A 19725-nucleotide genomic window follows, 5' to 3' on the forward strand; every position below is an offset into this window, starting at 1 on the left:
CTCTAAATTCCAAGCATCTGCCTCTAACCCTAGGAAGCTCTTTGCCACCTTCTCCTCCCTCCTGAATCCTCCTCCCCCTCCCCCCTCCTCCCTCTCTGCAGATGACTTCGTCAACCATTTTGAAAAGAAGGTCGACGACATCCGATCCTCGTTTGCTAAGTCAAACGACACCGCTGGTTCTGCTCACACTGCCCTACCCTGTGCTCTGACCTCTTTCTCCCCTCTCTCTCCAGATGAAATCTCGCTTCTTGTGACGGTCGGCCGCCCAACAACCTGCCCGCTTGACCCTATCCCCTCCTCTCTTCTCCAGACCATTTCCGGAGACCTTCTCCCTTACCTCACCTCGCTCATCAACTCATCCCTGACCGCTGGCTACGTCCCTTCCGTCTTCAAGAGAGCGAGAGTTGCACCCCTTCTGAAAAAACCTACACTCGATCCCTCCAATGTCAACAACTACAGACCAGTATCCCTTCTTTCTTTTCTCTCCAAAACTCTTGAACGTGCCGTCCTTGGCCAGCTCTCCCGCTATCTCTCTCAGAATGACCTTCTTGATCCAAATCAGTCAGGTTTCAAGACTAGTCATTCAACTGAGACTGCTCTTCTCTGTATCACGGAGGCGCTCCGCACTGCTAAAGCTAACTCTCTCTCCTCTGCTCTCATCCTTCTAGACCTATCGGCTGCCTTCGATACTGTGAACCATCAGATCCTCCTCTCCACCCTCTCCGAGTTGGACATCTCCGGCGCGGCCCACGCTTGGATTGCGTCCTACCTGACAGGTCGCTCCTACCAGGTGGCGTGGCGAGAATCTGTCTCCTCACCACACGCTCTCACCACTGGTGTACCCCAGGGCTCTGTTCTAGGCCCTCTCCTATTCTCGGTATACACCAAGTCACTTGGCTCTGTCATAACCTCACACGGTCTCTCCTATCATTGCTATGCAGACGACACACAATTAATCTTCTCCTTTCCCCCTTCTTATGACCAGGTGGCGAATCGCATCTCTGCATGTCTGGCAGACATAGCAGTGTGGATGACGGATCACCACCTCAAGCTGAACCTCGGCAAGACGGAGCTGCTCTTCCTTCCGGGGAAGGACTGCCCGTTCCATGATCTCGCCATCACGGTTGACAACTCCATTGTGTCCTCCTCCCAGAGCGCTAAGAACCTTGGCGTGATCCTGGACAACACCCTGTCGTTCTCACAACTAACATCAAGGCGGTGGCCCGTTCCTGTAGGTTCATGCTCTACAACATCCGCAGAGTACGACCCTGCCTCACACAGGAAGCGGCGCAGGTCCTAATCCAGGCACTTGTCATCTCCCGTCTGGATTACTGCAACTCGCTGTTGGCTGGGCTCCCTGCCTGTGCCATTAAACCCCTACAACTCATCCAGAACGCCGCAGCCCGTCTGGTGTTCAACCTTCCCAAGTTCTCTCACGTCACCCCGCTCCTCCGCTCTCTCCACTGGCTTCCAGTTGAAGCTCGCATCCGCTACAAGACCATGGTGCTTGCCTACGGAGCTGTGAGGGGAACGGCACCGCAGTACCTCCAGGCTCTGATCAGGCCCTACACCCAAACAAGGGCACTGCGTTCATCCACCTCTGGCCTGCTCGCCTCCCTACCACTGAGGAAGTACAGTTCCCGCTCAGCCCAGTCAAAACTGTTCGCTGCTCTGGCCCCCCAATGGTGGAACAAACTCCCTCACGACGCCAGGACAGCGGAGTCAATCACCACCTTCCGGAGACACCTGAAACCCCACCTCTTTAAGGAATACCTAGGATAGGATAAAGTAATCCTTCTCACCCCCCCTTAAATGATTTAGATGCACTATTGTAAAGTGGCTGTTCCACTGGATGTCATAAGGTGAATTCACCAATTTGTAAGTCGCTCTGGATAAGAGCGTCTGCCAAATGACTTAAATGTAATGTAATGTAATATTATGCCAAGAACAGCTCAAATAAGCAAAGAGAAACAAGTCCATCGTTACTTAAGACAAGAACGTCAGTCAAAACGGAAATATTCAAGAACTTTGAAAGTTTCTTCTAGTGATGTCACAAAAACCATAAAGCGCTACGATGAAATTGGCTCTCATGAGGAAGACCCAGAGTTACCTTTGCTGCAGAGGATAAGTTCAGTAGAGGTAACTGCACCTCAGATTGGAGCCCAAATAAATGCTTCACAGAGTTCAAGAAACACACACATGTCAACATGCACTGTTCAGAGGAGACTGCGTGAATCAGGCCTTCATGGTCGAATTGTTCCATTGAAACCACTGCTAAAGGACGGACACCAATAATAAGAAGAGACTTGCTTGGGCCAAGAAACACGAGCAATGGACTGTTAGGCTGGTGGAAATCTGTCCTTTGTTCTGATGAGTCCAAATTTGAGATTTTTGCCCTTCAATGTGTGTGTGTAAAGAATAAAGTATGTTTAGTTGGGTCTACTCTTCATGATAAAACTATTTGTTGAATGGTTTAAAATCCATCAGAAGCTGAATAAGTATTGACAGGGACAGAGCTTGTTTTGCCAAGGAAAGTGAAAAGGACTGAGGGAAAGTAAAATGGAAAATACATGGAAAGGAACATGGAAGTACCTCAAAGAACATTGCATTTTCAAGATCATGTAACATCAAACATAACATCAAAATGCATCTTATATTCCTGCCCTTACAGAAAAAACACATAATTTCAACTTACATTTGATGTGAAAACATGTTTTGGAACACAACGTGATCACATTTTCACATGTGTAGTTTAATGTAATCACATGTTGCTTTACATGTTATCACATGATCTTCACATAAGATGACATGGGAACATGTTTTTGGAACACTTCCCGTGTTCACATGTGAAATTAATGTGGTTTTTCCTAAACGCCCTGCAATTCCACACTCAAGGATCTTACTAATGTTTTAAATGCACATGTCTGATTGTGCATGTGTAATTGGTTGAAAACAAAGTCACTAAAAACAGACACACATTTATTATTTACCCCCCCCCCCTCCATTTGTTTAAGTATTTGTCTTAATGAATCTAAATGGTATTTTTTACATACTTTCGCGTCAGCAGTCCATCAGGCCAATAGATGGCGCTGCTGCACTGTTGTAGCAGGAGAAACAGCAAGTTCTGGCCAAGCGCTCACCATTCTGCAGAATAAGGACCAGAACTTTACAGAGGTAAACTGTGTCTGTTCTTTTACTATTACAGGTATGTAACAGAACTTCAAACGTTCAAATATATACACAATATGTAATAACATGCTATTTAACAACTTTGTCCAGATATTATCACGTTAGGAAAGGTTTTGTTTTGGCTTTGTGTCGAACTGAGTGAGAGAAGAACGTGATTTACATTGAGTGAGAGTATATGTTAGCTTGATGCTAGCTGAGGTAAAAAAAAAAAAAAACATTTACGAGTCACAGAGACTATGTTTACTGAGTAGCTTACTTGTACTGGATTTTGTCTTGGAGATTTTTTTATCAAGAATCCGTTTGTTAGGGATTTCTGAGTTGGTTTTAGATTGGTTGTTTTGTGTAAAATTGTGCTCACTAGCTGGTAAAGTGGCCGAGCACGCTCAGTCTGGTGGACTTTTAGTGCATACAGTGAGAGAGATACGATTTTCTGGAGGTGCCACTATCTTAAAGCTGAATGTAATTATTGTCACTTTTCTATAGAGGTAGAGGTATATAGAGAAACATTCAGTTATTTACGGTTTCATATATAGGTGTTTCTATTGTATGAATGTGAAATACATTGTGGTTTTCATGTGAAACCATACACTAAGACAGGGTTATTTGTGGAAGATTTTTGAATTCTGCTTTAGGTAAAGTGCATTCATGTTGTGTAATTTAAAGTGTGCACTTGTTTGATATTAATATTTTCAAAGCACTAACAAGAAAATAGACAATTGAACAAGAGAAAAAAAAACATTTTTCAGAATAAAGAAAGCGGCAGATCTTTACAGATGTAGACTTGTGTCCGTTCTTTTTACTATTGCAGGCCACCTCAGCTACACATGTACTCTGTCTGCACACGCATCCACGCATGCACATACACACGGACAAACACACACTAATGTTCTCTCTCTTGTGTTTGTCAGCAGTTCATCGTGGCCCTGTCCTTCGCCTCCTTCACCAAAGCTCTGTCAGGGACCTACATGAAGAGTGCCATCACTCAGAGAGACACTCTGACCTGTCCAGCTCTCTCATTGTACTCATAGACGGCAGCTTTGAGATGGGTATCAACAATAACATTGAGTTGCTTGAGAATTCATGTAGTAAAAACCAGATACAGACTACAGTATGATCCATTTTTTGTGGTTCAATCAGAGTCTGCTCTCAATACTGTCCAGTTTTATAGTTGTTCCTATTAATTGATTGACTGACGTTTGTCCATGACTCTACTGTTGTTGCAACCTTGTATCCAAACTGATATGCCATTTTTAGTTGAAAAAAAACAGTGTTTATAATTTGTGATTCCTGACTACTGTAGTGTTGTGGTTTCTTGCAGGTAACCTACTGTTCCTGGCTGTGGTCAGCCATTTTGGGGCGAAGCTGCACCAGCCCAGGCTCATTGCTATGGGCTGTTTCCTCATGGCTGTAGGATCCTTCCTCACAGGCCTGCCACACTTCTTCATGGGACGGTAAAACAACTGAAATACTGTTTAAACTTGTGCTTGTAGAGATACTCCAATGCGGAGGATAGTTTCACTTTAGAAATAAAGAAATTTATCCAGTTGTTGATTAATCTCAGTTAACTTCGAACTAAAGTCTTGCGTAATTGGTCAGCTGCTTGATTATGTTTTGGGGTCATACATGTTAAGAGAAGGGATTAACTTGTTATGGCTGCAATCCCGTTAACGGGATAAGTGTCATCAACAACCATTGAATAGCATAGCGCATTCAATAAATATTACTGAAAATATTTATATTCATGAAATCACAAGTGTAATACAGGAAAATACAGTTTAGCCTTTTGTTAATCTACCGGTCGTGTCAGATTTTGAAATGATGCTTTACAGCGAAAGCAATCCAAGCGTTTGTGTAAGTTTATCGATCACTCCACAAAACATTAAGTACACTTAGCTTCAAGTAGCTCGGTCACTAAAATCAGAAAAGCAATTAAATTAATCGTTTACCTTTGATGATCTTCGGATGTTTTCACTCACGAGACTCCCAGTTACACAACAAATGTTCCTTTTGTTCCATAAACATTATTTTTACATCCAAAATATCTCCGTTTGTTTGGCGCGTTATGTTCAGAAATCCACAGGAAAGAGCGGTCACGACAACGCAGACAAATTCCAAATAGTCTCCATAATGTCAGCAGAAACATGTCAAACGTTTTTTATAATAAATCCTCAGGTTGTTTTTAAAATAAATAATCGATAATATATCAATCGCAAACATCTTTCACAGTAGGAGAAGGAAAAGCAATAGCTGTCAAAACTCACGTGACCACTTGACGCGATGTTATCTTTCTGGCTCATTTTTTAAAATAAAAGCCTGAAACTATGTCTGAAGACAGTTGACACCTTGAGGAAGCGATAGGAAAAGGAATCTGGTTGATATCCCTTGAAATGGAGCAAAGGGAGGCTATGGAACATGGAGTTTTCAAAATAGAAGCCACTTCCTGTTTTGATTTTCCTCAGGGTTTCACCTGCAATATCAGTTCTGTTATACTCACAGACAATATTCTGACAGTTTTGGAAACTTTAGAGTGTTTTCTATCCAATACTACTAATAATATGCATATATTAGGAGCTGAGACTGAAGAGCTAGCCGTTTACAATGGGCACCTTTTCATCCAAGCTACTCAAAACTTCTGACCAACTGGGAATGTGATGAAAGGAATACGAGCTTAAAATAAAGTGGTGATCCTAACTGACCTAAAACAGGGGATTTTTACTAGGATTAAATTTCAGTAATTGTGAAAAACTGAGTTTAAATCTATTTGGCTCAGGTGTATGTAAACTTCAGACTTCAACTGTATACAGTGTGTGTGTGTATATACATATATATATATAAGAAAGAAATGTCCTCTCACTGTCAACTGTGTTTATTTTCAGCAAACTTAACATGTGTAAATATTTGTATGAACATAACAAGATTCAACAACTGAGACATAAACTGAACCAGTTCCACAGAAATTTGACTAACAGAAATGGAATAATCAAAATCAATGGTCAAAATCAAATTTACAGTCAGTATCTGGTGTGGCCATCAACTGCATTAAGTACTGCAGTGCATCTCCTCCTCATGGACTGCACCAGATTTGCCAGTTCTGTACCATGTTACCCCACTCTTCTACCTAGGTACCTGCAAGTACCCAGACATTTCTGGGGGGAATGACCCTAGCTCTCACCCTCCGATCCAACAGGTCCCAGATGTGCTCAATGGGATTGAGATCCGGGCTCTTCGCTGACCATGGCAGAACACTGATATTCCTGTCTTGCAGGAAATCATGCACAGAACGAGCAGTATGGCTGGTGGCATTGTCATGCTGGAGGGTCATGTCAGGATGAGCCTGCAGGAAGTGCACCACATGAGGGAGGAGGATGTCTTCCCTGTAATACACAGCGTTGAGACTGCCTGCAATGACAACAAGCTTAGTCCGATGATGCTGTGACACACTGCGCCAGACCATGACGGACCCTCCACCTCCAAATCGATCTCGCTCCAGAGTACAGGCCTCGGTGTAACGCTCATTCCTTCAATGATAAACGTAAATCCGACCATCACCCCTGGTGAGACAAAACCGCGACTCGTCAGTGAAGAGCACTTTTTGACAGTCCTGTCTGGTCCAGCGACGGTGGGTTTGTGCCCATAGGTGATGCTGTTGCCGGTGATGTCTAATGAGGACCTGCCTTACAACAGGCCTACAAGCCCTCAGTTCAGCCTCTCAGCTTATTGCGGGCAGTCTGAGCACTGATGTAGGGATTGTGCGTGGGAAACATGGGAAACAGTGTTAAAACCCTTTACATTGAAGATCTGTGAAGTTACTTGGATTTTTACAAATTATCTTTGAAAGACAAAAAAGGACGTTTATTTTTTTGCTGAGTTTATATATATATATATATATATATTAGTATATATATATATTAGTATTTACAAGTTCACCACATTCATGATTTTATATGGGAATCAAAAAGCTTTCATTTATGTTCACCATGTGCTGATGTGCTCACAACATTTAATTCCCACTCATTTCATGATAGATCTCTCACAGAGATAGGTTAAGTTCTTATTTTGAGAGTGTTAATATTTAGCATCAATGGCTTATCGAGGGAGAAAATCAAGTGAGTTTGACAAACTCCAGAAGGAGAACTCACAGATGAAGAGCGTCATCGAAAACCTGAGGAAGCAAAACATGGCTTTAAACCAACAGGATGACCAGGACAAGTTTTCAAGTTTTGTAAGGCTCATCAGTTTTTCAAACGGTTTATTTTGTGGTTTCATAGACATACAGTAGGCCTACATCCATAAAATCTTTAGCTTAAAAGTTTTTTATGACACACTGTAGAAACTATTTTGCCTACTTCAATTCTGCTGTACATTTCATACTGTACCATTGTGATCCAGGGCTATCAGGAGAGCTACCCAATCCCAGAGGGCCATCGTGGCTTCATCAGTGATGCCAGACTTCTGCTGATGCAGAGAGCTGAGAGAGAGGCCATGGAAGCAAAGCAAAGAAAGATAAGTGCTATCCATGAGAATTATGTCCGGACTGCTCTCATCGGGGTTGGCAGCACCTTCGCGCACCACTTCGTTCCCTCTATTCAGAGCATTCCACGGCCGAAAGCTCCACCGAGGCCTTTGCCACGAAGGCTCGATAGCTTTGGCGAAGGCTCGATACCTTTGCCACGATAGCTCTGGTCCCACTGAAGAATGTGGTGGGAGTGGACGGAGCCCAAGGTCGACCTGGATCTCACTCTCTGGAGTCCATCCAGGTAAATAAATCATTCAGCAGCAGTAGCGTGTGGCCTGTTCCCGTCCCTCCCACTGGAGCTCCCTCCAAGAGGGGCAAGAAGAAGAAGGGCAGGCGAGGAGTCAAAGCCCTGAAAGTCCAGTCAGATCAGGGCTGTGCTGACAACAACGGACCCATTGACCTGATGGAGGAGGTGAGGGACATCGAGGCTCACCTGAAGGAGGAGGCCTGGAAGGTGGGATGGACTTCGAATTTATTGTAAATGTGAAAATTTGCAGTTCAGAATTATACTTGGACTGATAAATTGCCAAATCAGATAGTGGTTCCATGTCTTAAAATCAAATCAAACTTTATTTGTCACATGCGCCGAACACAACAAGTGTAGACCTTACCGTGAAACCAACAGTGCAGTTCAAGAAGAGTTAAAGAAAATATTTACCAAATAGACTAAAGTAAAAAATAATAATAATTAAAGAAACACAATGACATAACAATAACGAGGATAAATACAGGGGGTATATTTACCGAGTCAGTGTACAGGTTAGAAAGGATAGTCTCTTTTTGACAGAATGATAGAATAGATCCTAGAATACAGGATCTCTCTGTGTATTAGTTTTTGTATATACTAGTTCTATATGTATTTCTATGATGGGAGCATTATTTTCTGGTCTACGCCAAAGGGGGTACATGAGGTGAAGGCCATGGGCAGGAGAAGTTTGGGCTCGGACATGTCCATGGGGGAAATAGCCACCAGCTCTCTGGGAAGCCTGAGCTCAGTGGATATGAACACCCCTGCTGAGCTCCGTGACTACTTGGATGTTGGGACCCCGGTCAAGTTGCGTGACAGCCCACCCAGGCCTGCTCCCCCTCCTACCAAACCCAGGAGCAAACAGCCTCGGCCTATAAGGTTCCTTAGCCTGCCAAAGGCTGCCACCGGCTCAGGTCAGTCCCTCTCATGTTCTCACACTAATGTAAATAAGACAGGGAGATGAAGCTAGGTAGAGTGATAGAAAGACAGTAGGAAGGGAAGGGACACAAATGGTTAAGACATTTTTCCACACTTGCTTTGCCTGTTTCACAGTGAGATAACCTTTACTCAAGGCTAATTGGACCCTGCTTCTGAGCAGGGTGAGCACCAAAAATATATGTGCTTAATTTAAAATGATATCATAATGAACTAAGATGTTCTAGTGTTAAAAGCTACAAACAGATATGTAAATGAGTAAATACATAAATAAATACATACAGTTCATAGAGAGATAGATGTCTGCTGTCAACCCATAGACAAGAAGGCAGCCAGTGAGCCAAAGGGTCAAATAAAGAACCAGGCCAGATTGCATCCCCTGTCCAACCCAGAGCAGGCCCTGACTAAGACCTTCAAGCTGCTCCACTCTGCCTCTGATGACTGGTGAGCATTCACTGTAGACAAGACCAATGGAGCTAGGCTAAAGGAAGCACAGTGTAGTGTCCTTGGAAATGTAGATTTGAGCTACAGAGCGTAGAAACTTCTGAATTTAAGAGACCAGAGTCCTAATTGATGAACATCATTATAATGTTTTTGGAAAATGTTGTGTAAAATGCTTACGTTTCTTTCACTGAATTGCAGGGAGAAGAAGATCGAGGGTTTGACCTCTCTCCGTGTGATGGCTCAGAACCACATGGACATACTGATGCCTAAACTCCATGATATCTGCCTTGCCATTATAAATGAGGTAGCTGTATTCATTAACTGCCCTATTCATTCATTTGCACAAATCTCCTACATTTGGAGAACAAGTTAAATTATTGTGTCATGTTTCTGATGTTTGTGGGTTGTTCTGCTCAACATTAATAGCTGGTCCTGTGCGTGTTATTATGATACAGGTGAAGAACCTGCGCTCTGCAGTGTCCTGTGCTGCCATGGCCACACTGGGTGACATGTACGTTCACCTCCAGAGGGCCATGGACAGTGAGGTGGAGGGGACGGCACGCGTGCTGCTGCACAAAGCCAGCGAGGCCAACACCTTCATCCGGCAGGGCGCCAACTTTGCCCTGGGTCACATGGTGCAGAGCAGCACCCCTACACGTGTCATGAATGCCCTGCTGGTCGGTGGGCTGAGGTAAAGAGGGAGAGGGGTCCAATTACACTCACTATGATCCGGACTTCCACAAATTATCCCATTATCCAAGCCTCAAAATTGAGAAGATTAAAATACTGCTAGTTTTTAATTAACTGCCTTTTTCATCAGCATGCTCGGTTATTCCACAACACTTCCGGCAGCAACTCACCCCAACACTAGACTTCACATTTTAATGGAATCACATTTTTTTGTTATGTCTTATACTTGTGTGTAGTGTGACAAATGAGCTGATATGATTCCAGAAATCCAATCCCACTGGGCACAGACATCAGATCAATGTCTAGTTTTGATTTAAATTTGGGAACTCATGTGAAAAAAAGCCAATTGTGTTTTCCATGTTGACTTTACCAGGCAAGTCAGTTAATAACAAATTCTTATTTTCAATGATGGCCTAGGAACAGTGGGTTAACTGCCTGTTCTAGGGCAGAATGAAAGATTTGTACCTTGTCAGTTTGGGGGTTTGAACTTGCAACCTTCCGGTTACTAGTCCAACGCTCTAACCACTAGGCTACCCTGCCGCCCCATTCATCACATAGATTTTTGTTGTTGTTGAAATGAGGTGGAAACAATGTTTATTCAACCAGTTTTGGCCCAATGGGATAAATTTAATATACTGTAAGATTATATCTTTCTCTCTTTTCTCTTTTTCAACAGGAATATCTGAATAATCCCCAATTTTACGATAAATTTGTATCTAAATTTTTGCACATTTCCCAACTTGACTATTATCCCCTCCAGTCCCCAAACTCCAATATTTTCGCTCATTCTAAGAAATTTGACACCCTCCTCCAAACCCCGATGTAAATGCATATTTAAACTGCATTGACTCCTTGTCCAAGTCCTGAATCCACTATAAGGCAATATGAACCACATTCAAAGCACTAAATTACCTTTCCCCGAAGCTCCTATCTGATCTACCAGCTCAATAGTGGTCTACTGAAACCATACTCACCATCTCAGGGGGTGCTCAGATCATCAACCACTGACCTCCACACCATCCTCAAAACCAGCAGTCCTCTTTTGGAGGCAGATTGGTCAGTGCTCCTGTATGGCACCAACATTGTGGATTTTCATCCAATACTTCTGGACTATGAGAACATTCTTTGGACAATAAAATTAGGTAAAATGGAAGCTGGCTACAGTCTCAGTTTTATCCTCCAAGACAGTGTGAGGATGTGTAACAACAATACCTGTGGTTTAACTTGATGATCAGGGCCAGATTACCGAATGGGCACGCAGGGCACCTGCCCTGTGGGCCCCGACCTCCAGGGAATATCATCATTACAATTCGGGAATATCATCATCACAATTCGTGAGCTCGTTTCATAGTTTGTAGCCATGTTTTATATAAATTTGTGCATATTTGTGCATAACGGGGTATGGTAGTAGGTGCCAGGCGCACCGGGTTAAGTGTGTTAAGAACTGCAACACTGCTGTTTTTTTCATGCTCAACCGATGCCCATGTGTATCAAGAATGGTCCACCACCCAAAGGACGTCCAGCCAACTTGACACAACATGGGCAGCATCCTTGTGGAACGCTTAGGGCAGCTTATAGAGTCCATTCCCAGACGACTTGAGGCTGTTCTGAGGGGAAGAGTGTGCAACTCAATATTAGGAAGATGTTCCTAATGTTTTGTGCACTCAGTGTATGTCGTCCTACATGTTTTTAAATAGTACAGTATCACAAATCACAGTACAAAACCATATAAAGTGTGGGCCTGTAGTATCTGTAAATCAACTAAACGTTGTTTTTTATTTCCATATGCAGATAATAAAGCATCATTGTTCATGTAATAATCTAATATTAGCATTACACCTCTAGGAAGAGGAAATGGTCATAAAACCAAATAGATGAAAAGACGGAAACAGAAATGATTTTGAACTACAACTTATTTTATTTAAAAATGTCAAATTCAGTGCAAAGTAATGTAGTGCATTGGTGTCTAGATCCCTGTTGGGTGGAAAAGTGTCACAAGAATCCTGTGGGGAGAGAAAACAAAAAAGTACTTTTGCGTTGGAAGGATAACATATACAGGATGTACATAAATGGGCATAAACACGTGACACAGAAAATAAAAACATTGACATTTAGGAATTCAAAATACATCTAAATATATTTTGTTGTCTATGGAATATATCAACAAATTATTATTATTATTCTTTTTTAAATATATTTATAAATTATATACTTGTCTGTACAGTAAGTAAATGTAGGAAATCTAAAATACACAAAATATTGTTTTTGTAATGTCTAAAATAAAATGTATGTGTATAATATATACTTGTCTATAGCGTAAAGCAATGCAGAAGCAGGAAGCATTGTAAATGATAGAACACATCAAATTAATGTGAACATAAAGATGGGCACAAAGGAGAGATTTAATTTTAAAAAATCATCTTTTAATACGTTTTTAATGCTGAAGTTTAAGGCTGAAAAAACAGCTAGCTTAGTTAGCGGTGGTGCGCGCTAAATAGCGTTTCAATCGGTGACGTCACTTGCTCTGAGACCTTGAAGTTTTAGTTCACCTTGCTCTGCAAGGGCCACGGCTTTTGTGGAGTGATGGGTAACGATGCTTCATGGGTGACTGTTGTTGATGTGTGCAGAGGGTCCCTGGTTCGCGCCCGCGTCTGGGCGAGGTGACAGTCTAAAGTTATACTGTTACATATGGCAAATCCCCTCTTTGCAAATGGCCTGCTGGACAAAAATAGTTAACATCCTTGCTACTTTAGCCATTTGCTATGTTAAAGTAAAATCTCAGTTAATGATGAATTGATACAATTTGGAAGGATTTTCCAGAGTCATACCTCAGTAGGGTAGAGTGTCAGGTGGCACAACCATTGGTGCCATGAGGTCAAAGTGTGAAGGAGGGAGCGAGTCAGAGAGCTGTCTAGGAAGCAGTCCAGGCCCATGGCTTTGAGGCTTTGAGTTGGTCTCATCATTGCAATGATTTGTAGGGTATCTGCTGCCCCATAGACCTGCTGGTAGTGGGAAAGGTGTTAGCAGGAGACCACCAGGGACATCTATGATTGGCTGACACAGTCTTGGTTAAACCACATGTATTCTAAAGCAATATTCACTTGCTTTCATAGAGTAAGGATTCACTCCTTTGGGGACACTGCCAGTGACCTCCTGATATCCATATGTCCCCATTCGTGGAGGTGGTTGTACACACTTGTTCTGTAAAACACATCAACACATTTTCCAAATTGTTAGTAATATTATCACAGTTGAAATACAATGGTTGTTCACGGTTTTTAATTTCATTGAATTTAAGTGTGTACCTCAGCCTTGGGCTCAGTTTTGTTAACCCATCTGTGCAGAGTTGGAAGAATCTGAGGAAGAAGATATTAGCAATGTGAAGCAAGCCACAAATATTTTTTTTTAATCAACTCAATTGTCTCTACATAGAATATAGTGTTAATAACCAGTTCCTTACAGATCAGTCTTTGTCCTCAGGTAGATGAACCTCCTTCTTATTAACTCTTCCACTCCCAAAGACCCAGCTGAGCCAGCCTCCACTGTTATTGTGAACAGCAGGGGTCTCGGGCTCAGCCACCGGCCGGCCGGCTGCCAGTCTGCCACTGAGGGTTGTTCCGGCTTGGTGATGGACATCATAGCAGGATGTTCAACATATCTAAGTCGGACATCTGTAATAAGTAGGAGAAGTCAGGCCACTCTGCTCATGTCTCCATACAGAACAATTACTAGCTGACAGGTAGGAACGTCTCGCTCTGATACTCTGTTACAACCCAATCTTAACCTACACGCAGTCACAGGGATTACTGGGAGGTTACTCCAGGACTCTGCCATCGCAATGTTTTGGTTGCAAAATCAACAATTCCCTGCATATTATGTGAGGGCTTACAAATGTGACCAATCACCAAACTATTTTTGCATAAAATAGTCACAACATCACGCTATCACAATGGTAATTTATTTACTAATTAGGTAAGTTTAAGTGACCTCTTCTCTTGGAATAGAAATCCACAGGTGGAGTACACGCTCCATCCTCCCATTTCCACAGTGGTGCCACCATGGGGATGATGGGAGGTGGTTGTGGATGATTGTCTCCATTCTTCACAGGGACACTGGCTGTGAGGAGGATCTCCTCCCTCTCAGCAGGGACACAAGCCTTTGGGACAATCCCCTCCCTGTGCGCAGTGACACTGGCCATCAGGAGGATCAACTCCTTTTGTGCAGGGATGAGGCCTGATGCTCTGAAGATCTTCTTCTGCGCAGGGATGAGGCCTGATTCTCAGAGGATCTCCTTCTTCTGCGCAATGATTCTAGCTTCTGGACCCCCTCCCTCTGTGCAGGGACACTGGTTGTTTGGAGGATCCCCTCCCTCTGTGCAGGGACACTGGATGTTTGGAGGATCCCCTCCCTCTGTGCAGGGACACTGGATGTTTGGAGGATCCCCTCCCTCTGTACAGGGACACTGGTTGTTTGGAGGATCCCCTCCCTCTGTGCAGGGACACTGGTTGTTTGGAGGATCCCCTCCCTCTGTACAGGGACACTGGTTGTTTGGAGGATCCCCTCCCTCTGTGCAGGGACACTGGATGTTTGGAGGATCCCCTCCCTCTGTACAGGGACACTGGTTGTTTGGAGAATCCCCTCCCTCTGTGCAGTGATGAGGCCTGATGCTCGGAGCATCTCCTCCCTCTGCACAGCAACTTTGGCTGCTGTGATGATCTGCAGGTATAATATAGGACATATAGTCATTCCCTAAAAAATCAACCACTTGGAATCTATAACATCATTGACACACACACTGAGTGTATAGGAAGGCGTTCTTAATGTTTTGTTCACTCAGTGTAGATCATTCCCGAGCATATACTTTCATTTGTATGTGTACTGATACTGTAACGGCTTTCTTCTACCTCCTTCTCTGACGAAGAGGTGGAATAAGGATCGGACCAAAATGCAACGTGGTTTGTTCGATACATCTTTAATTGTGACGAAACACGAACAATACAAAACAACAAACGTTGAAAACCGAAACAGCCCTGACTGGTGCAACAAACACAGAGACAGGAACAATCACCCACAAACACACAGTGAAACCCAGGCTACCTAAATAGGGTTCCCAATCAGAGACAACGATAATCACCTGACTCTGATTGAGAACCGCCTCAGGCAGCCATGGACTAATCTATACACCCCACACAACCCCAAGACGAAACACACTACAAATAAACCCATGTCACACCCTGGCCTGACTCAATAAATGAAGATAACATAATAAATATAGACCAGGGCGTGACAGATACTGTAAATACACAAATTATATTAATGTTATCTACAATATATTATAATACCGTAAGCCTCCCTGCTGCAGGGGCATTTCCCCCTACAATTTTGAGCTGATTTTCTTCACTTTAGCAATATTTTGTATCTTTGTTCATTTTCACATTTATTGTGTTTGGAATGGCACTGTTACTACAGGAGATGATGCTATCATAAAGTATTTGATGTAAGTATGTAGGATAATTACCCATAATGCTCATTGAATGAACATTCAAAATTACCATAGCAATTATTGACGCATTCACATGCCATCGGAAACTTGGAACCTCAGAGTTAAAATTAATGTAAGTTACATTTACATTTAGAACGCTCTTATCCAGAGAGTTAAGTTGGTGAAACCTTCTGACATCCAGTGGAACAGCCACTTTACAATAGTGCATCTAAATCATTTAAGGGGGGGTGAGAAGGATTACTTTATCCTATCCTAGGTATTCCTTGAAGAGGTGGGGTTTCAGGTGTCTCGGAAGGTGGTGATTGACTCCGCTGTCCTGGCGTCGTGAGGGAGTTTGTTCCACCATTGGGGGCCAGAGCAGCGAACAGTTTTGACTGGGCTGAGCTATTAGCGTAGAGCTTCTTACTGGTTGATTCTAATACTTCACAAGTGGGAAACTTGAAATCATCATTCCATAACGAGTTAGTGAGTCAGAAATGTCAAAATGTCCTAGTTTGACTTGAAGGGCCTTCTATGATGTAGGGCAGGTCAGTAACCAAATGATTTTACTGTGCCCAGTCGCACACAGACTTTTATGGTCACACAAGTTGCCACCGGTGGATTCAAAATGAGTCGCCTAACAATTATTCACATGGCCCCAGGTACATTTGCAACCAAATTATTTTTCTGTGAGAAATCAATAATAGATTGCACTCATGAGCAAGATGGATAACAGTCAGCAATTGACAGTGAGCAATGAGCAAGATAAGCATAGACGGGAAGTTGACAATAGCTTATTATCGACAAGAATACACAGAACACTAGGCTGGGTGCTAACATACAAACACAGAGCACAGAACTGAGGGAAACTAAGGGTTTAAAGTAATGGGGAACAAGGAAAAAACATAAGGTCAAAAAGCACAATGGGGGCATCTAGTGACCAAAACCCGGAACAACCCTGGCCAAATCCTGACAATTATTAGTGTAAATAAATTGTATTTCTATGGTTGCAGTCCTCAAAGATTGAATTGCATTGAATAGAATTAATCAGATCCAATGATTTACCGCCCGTAGGGTGGGGTACCGCTAGTCATCATTATTATAATCACCATCTCAATCATAATCAACATACCATCATAGACTTATTCTTCTGTATCTGAGACTCATCTGACACTACCTTAGACATGGCAGTCTGCAACTCAATACACTGCCCCTGCATGGTGTTCAGCGTCCCCTGCATGTGGTTAATCGACTGCTTAACATCGCTCAGCAGGATCTGAATCTCAAGCCTGCAAGAAATCAGGTGGTTCAACACACTAAGATGACGAGAGGCTTCAGACCATGCCCATTGGACCATCTTCAGGATTCTTTCTCACTTAACACCAATCTAATTAGGAACGTAACTTTGTGCAGAAGATGTTACTATAGTGTTATTTAGAAGGAAAAAAGTGTACTTTGTCAGGCGCCAAAAGGATGACGGGATGTCTCCCTGCTCCAGTGAGCTCTGCTGGCAGGTCTTGCTCACTGTTGGAGGAACGGGAGCCAAATTAGAGGAAAAATATCTATGGTTGTTCAGCAAAGAAACGTTCATGGCATAATGGGGATTGTCCTTCCCTGTGAAAAGAATAACAGCTGGGGTTTACTTTCTCACGTTTAGATGATGTAATACAATCTTTAAACCGATCAGAAGTGTAGTGCTTACCTCCATGAAAATATTGGTCCATGTTACTTATGGCTGCATTGTCCCAATGTTGACCACGAGTTCCAACTTGTGATGAGAAGGTCTTGATGAAACGATCAAGTCAACATTTTGTTAGACATTTCAGAGATAGCATTAACAATTGTACACAAGACAGTGCTTCCAGATATTGCGGTAACTTCCTTCTGAGGTATGTAAAAAAAAATATTGTGTGTGAGTACTCACATGAAAGGTATCCATGATTCTAGATGAAGCCAATCATGTATGTGAATACCATCCTATGGGTCAGCAATGGAATGATTGCTACACAGCTTTCAGGAGACTTTATGTCTTGGGCCTGGATGAATCATTGAAATACAAGTAACATTGTGAATTTGTGATGCATAGTTGCAATTGTAATTTGGAATATTCCATCAAAGTTATTTGTTTTGACAGTCAAAACAACTAACTCTTACGATTAATCACTTGACTTGAGTAACTTGAGTTGACGGAAGTAGCAACTTTATATTCTGACCTAGACACTGACTTGTGCAAAGCCTAATGCATAATCTATACATGTTATTGGCTCATCATAGTATATAGCGGAGGGTCTCATAGTCCAAAAACAGCATTGGCCATTGGACTGCTCAGTCAAAACAACTCACTTTTATGATTAATCACTTGACTGGAGTAACTTGAGTTCGGACCTAAAACATTAAAAGAAGACTATAGCTTGACGCATATCCTTACCTTGGACAAGCGTATCCAAAAGGCCTGTCCAGTCGTTTGTGAAGATACCTTTAGGCAGATAAAAGCTCGGTACGGGTTGAGACACGCTCGGTAATGTGAATCTGTAACACTGATATAAAAGCACGTTTTCATTTAGAATTTACACGTGTAATGACCTGCAAGCCAATCAGATTCTAGTCTTAAACAATACCGTGGGTTCCATGGAACGTCACAAACATATTAGGCCACTTGCGTCACAGATTACAGTCACTGAACATGGGTTTCATAGCTATATTGGCTATATGTACAGTATATGCACATCGTATTGAATTGAGATTACATTTACTGCACCACTGTAATTATGTAGCCTAATCCTATGAGGATCATATGTGAAATGTCAGAATCATGGCACATGAAATCATAATGAAATTGACTGCAGATTATAAAATTCACTGTGACATAATATCCATGTAATTTCAATTAAATTACGTTGAACCAACGTGGAATAAACATTGAATTGATGTATGTGCCCAGTGGGAAGTGATCAAATCGAAATGATTGAATACATACAGTATTACAAAGAAAGAGATACAAAAATGGTTTTGAAATGCTTGAAAAAGTCTCATTTCCCTGGGCCACTCAAACGCAAAATGTATGTACGCATTACTGTACATCAACCCAAACTGGTTGAATAAACATTGAACAAAAACATCTATTTGATGACTGTGAATCAACGTGGAAAACACAATTGGATATTTTTCACCAGCATTTTTGGTTGATTTCAAATTTTGGTTGAGTTCCCAAATTTAAATCAAAACTAGACATTGATCTGATGTCTGTGCCCAGTCTGCTTTCAAATCTCTGACTCTCACACATATTTACAATCTCGCAATGTTTATTTCTGGCACTTTCACATTTGCGGGATTTTGTGACGTAAATGATGCGCAGGAGAGCTCCATGAAATCAGCGACATTAACTGGTCCAAATCGAGCAAAAAGCTTCAATTTAGAAGTCAATCGTTTACCTCAACACATCACAAATTGTAGTATATTTCCCTGTTTCAAGATGTGTTCTGTTTCATTTATCTGATCTCTGAAAAGTAATTTAGGCTTTCAATATTCTTTATTAAATAATATCTGGAATAATAGTTTAATTTACATTCCACTAGATGGCACTATCCCCTATGCTACTCCCTGTCAGGGGTCTGAGGATTCTGAAACAAAATAGTTTAGGCTCTTGAAACGCATCGGTGCGTTGGTAGATGTGCTATACATTGTTATAAACACTTATTACACTGCAATAGACTTATTATCAATGTCATTCACTGTTATAAACACATATTACATTATAAATTGTGATCCTGTGTCGAGCATGCCGATCCCACCACCAGGGCTGTGGGTTCGATTCCCAGGGCAACCCATACGTAAAACGTATGTGCAAATGACTAAGTCGCTTTGGATGAAAACATCTGCTAAATGGCATATATTATGATGACATTGTTTAAACAACAGGCCTACAATGGGAAAGTCTATTGCTTTTTCAAATGAATATTTGTGTTGGAACTTTACATCAAAATACCAGCAACAGTGTGTGAAAACCTTGTGAATACTTACAGAAAACGTTTGACCTCTGTCATTGCCAACAAAGGGTATATAACAAAGTATTGAGATAAACTTTTGTTATTGACCAAATACTTATTTTCCACCATAATTTGCAAATAAATTCATTAAAAATACTACAATGTGATTTTCTGAATTTTTTCCCCTCAATTTATCTGTCATAGTTGAAGTGTACCGATGATGGAAATGACAGGC

The 19725-nt window shown here is 42.1% G+C and overlaps 1 protein-coding gene and 1 long non-coding RNA gene across 2 annotated transcripts; one reads left to right on the forward strand and one right to left on the reverse strand.

Moving 5' to 3' along the window:
- The first annotated feature begins 7270 nt into the window (after window positions 1–7270).
- On the forward strand, window positions 7271–9953 carry LOC135533253 (uncharacterized). Its single transcript, XM_064960659.1, has 6 exons — window positions 7271–7411; window positions 7579–7737; window positions 7884–8159; window positions 8605–8866; window positions 9531–9636; window positions 9788–9953. The coding sequence occupies exons 1-5, from the start codon at window positions 7271–7273 to the stop codon at window positions 9551–9553; spliced, it is 861 nt and encodes a 286-aa protein (XP_064816731.1). The 3' UTR covers window positions 9554–9636; window positions 9788–9953.
- Window positions 9954–13150: 3197 nt separating this feature from the next.
- Window positions 13151–13556, reverse strand: LOC135533254 (uncharacterized). Its single transcript, XR_010454467.1, has 3 exons — window positions 13483–13556; window positions 13328–13378; window positions 13151–13223 (listed from the first exon to the last, which is right to left on the reverse strand). It is a non-coding gene; the product is annotated as an uncharacterized LOC135533254 (long non-coding RNA).
- Between the last annotated feature and the right edge of the window lie 6169 nt (window positions 13557–19725).

This window comes from Oncorhynchus masou, unplaced genomic scaffold (genome assembly GCF_036934945.1).
Source record: "Oncorhynchus masou masou isolate Uvic2021 unplaced genomic scaffold, UVic_Omas_1.1 unplaced_scaffold_2293, whole genome shotgun sequence".
In the NCBI taxonomy this organism is placed as follows: Eukaryota; Metazoa; Chordata; class Actinopteri; order Salmoniformes; family Salmonidae; genus Oncorhynchus; species Oncorhynchus masou.

Bases quoted from the DNA above. Each gene is read 5' to 3' on its own strand.
- LOC135533253 (XM_064960659.1), top strand. From the start codon at position 7,271: ATGGCTTATCGAGGGAGAAAATCAAGTGAGTTTGACAAACTCCAGAAG. The intron at 7,412-7,578 runs GTAAGGCTCATC...ATTGTGATCCAG, and splicing joins AGGACAAGTTTTCAAGTTTT to GGCTATCAGGAGAGCTACCC. The intron at 8,867-9,530 runs GTCAGTCCCTCT...ACTGAATTGCAG, and splicing joins AAAGGCTGCCACCGGCTCAG to GGAGAAGAAGATCGAGGGTT.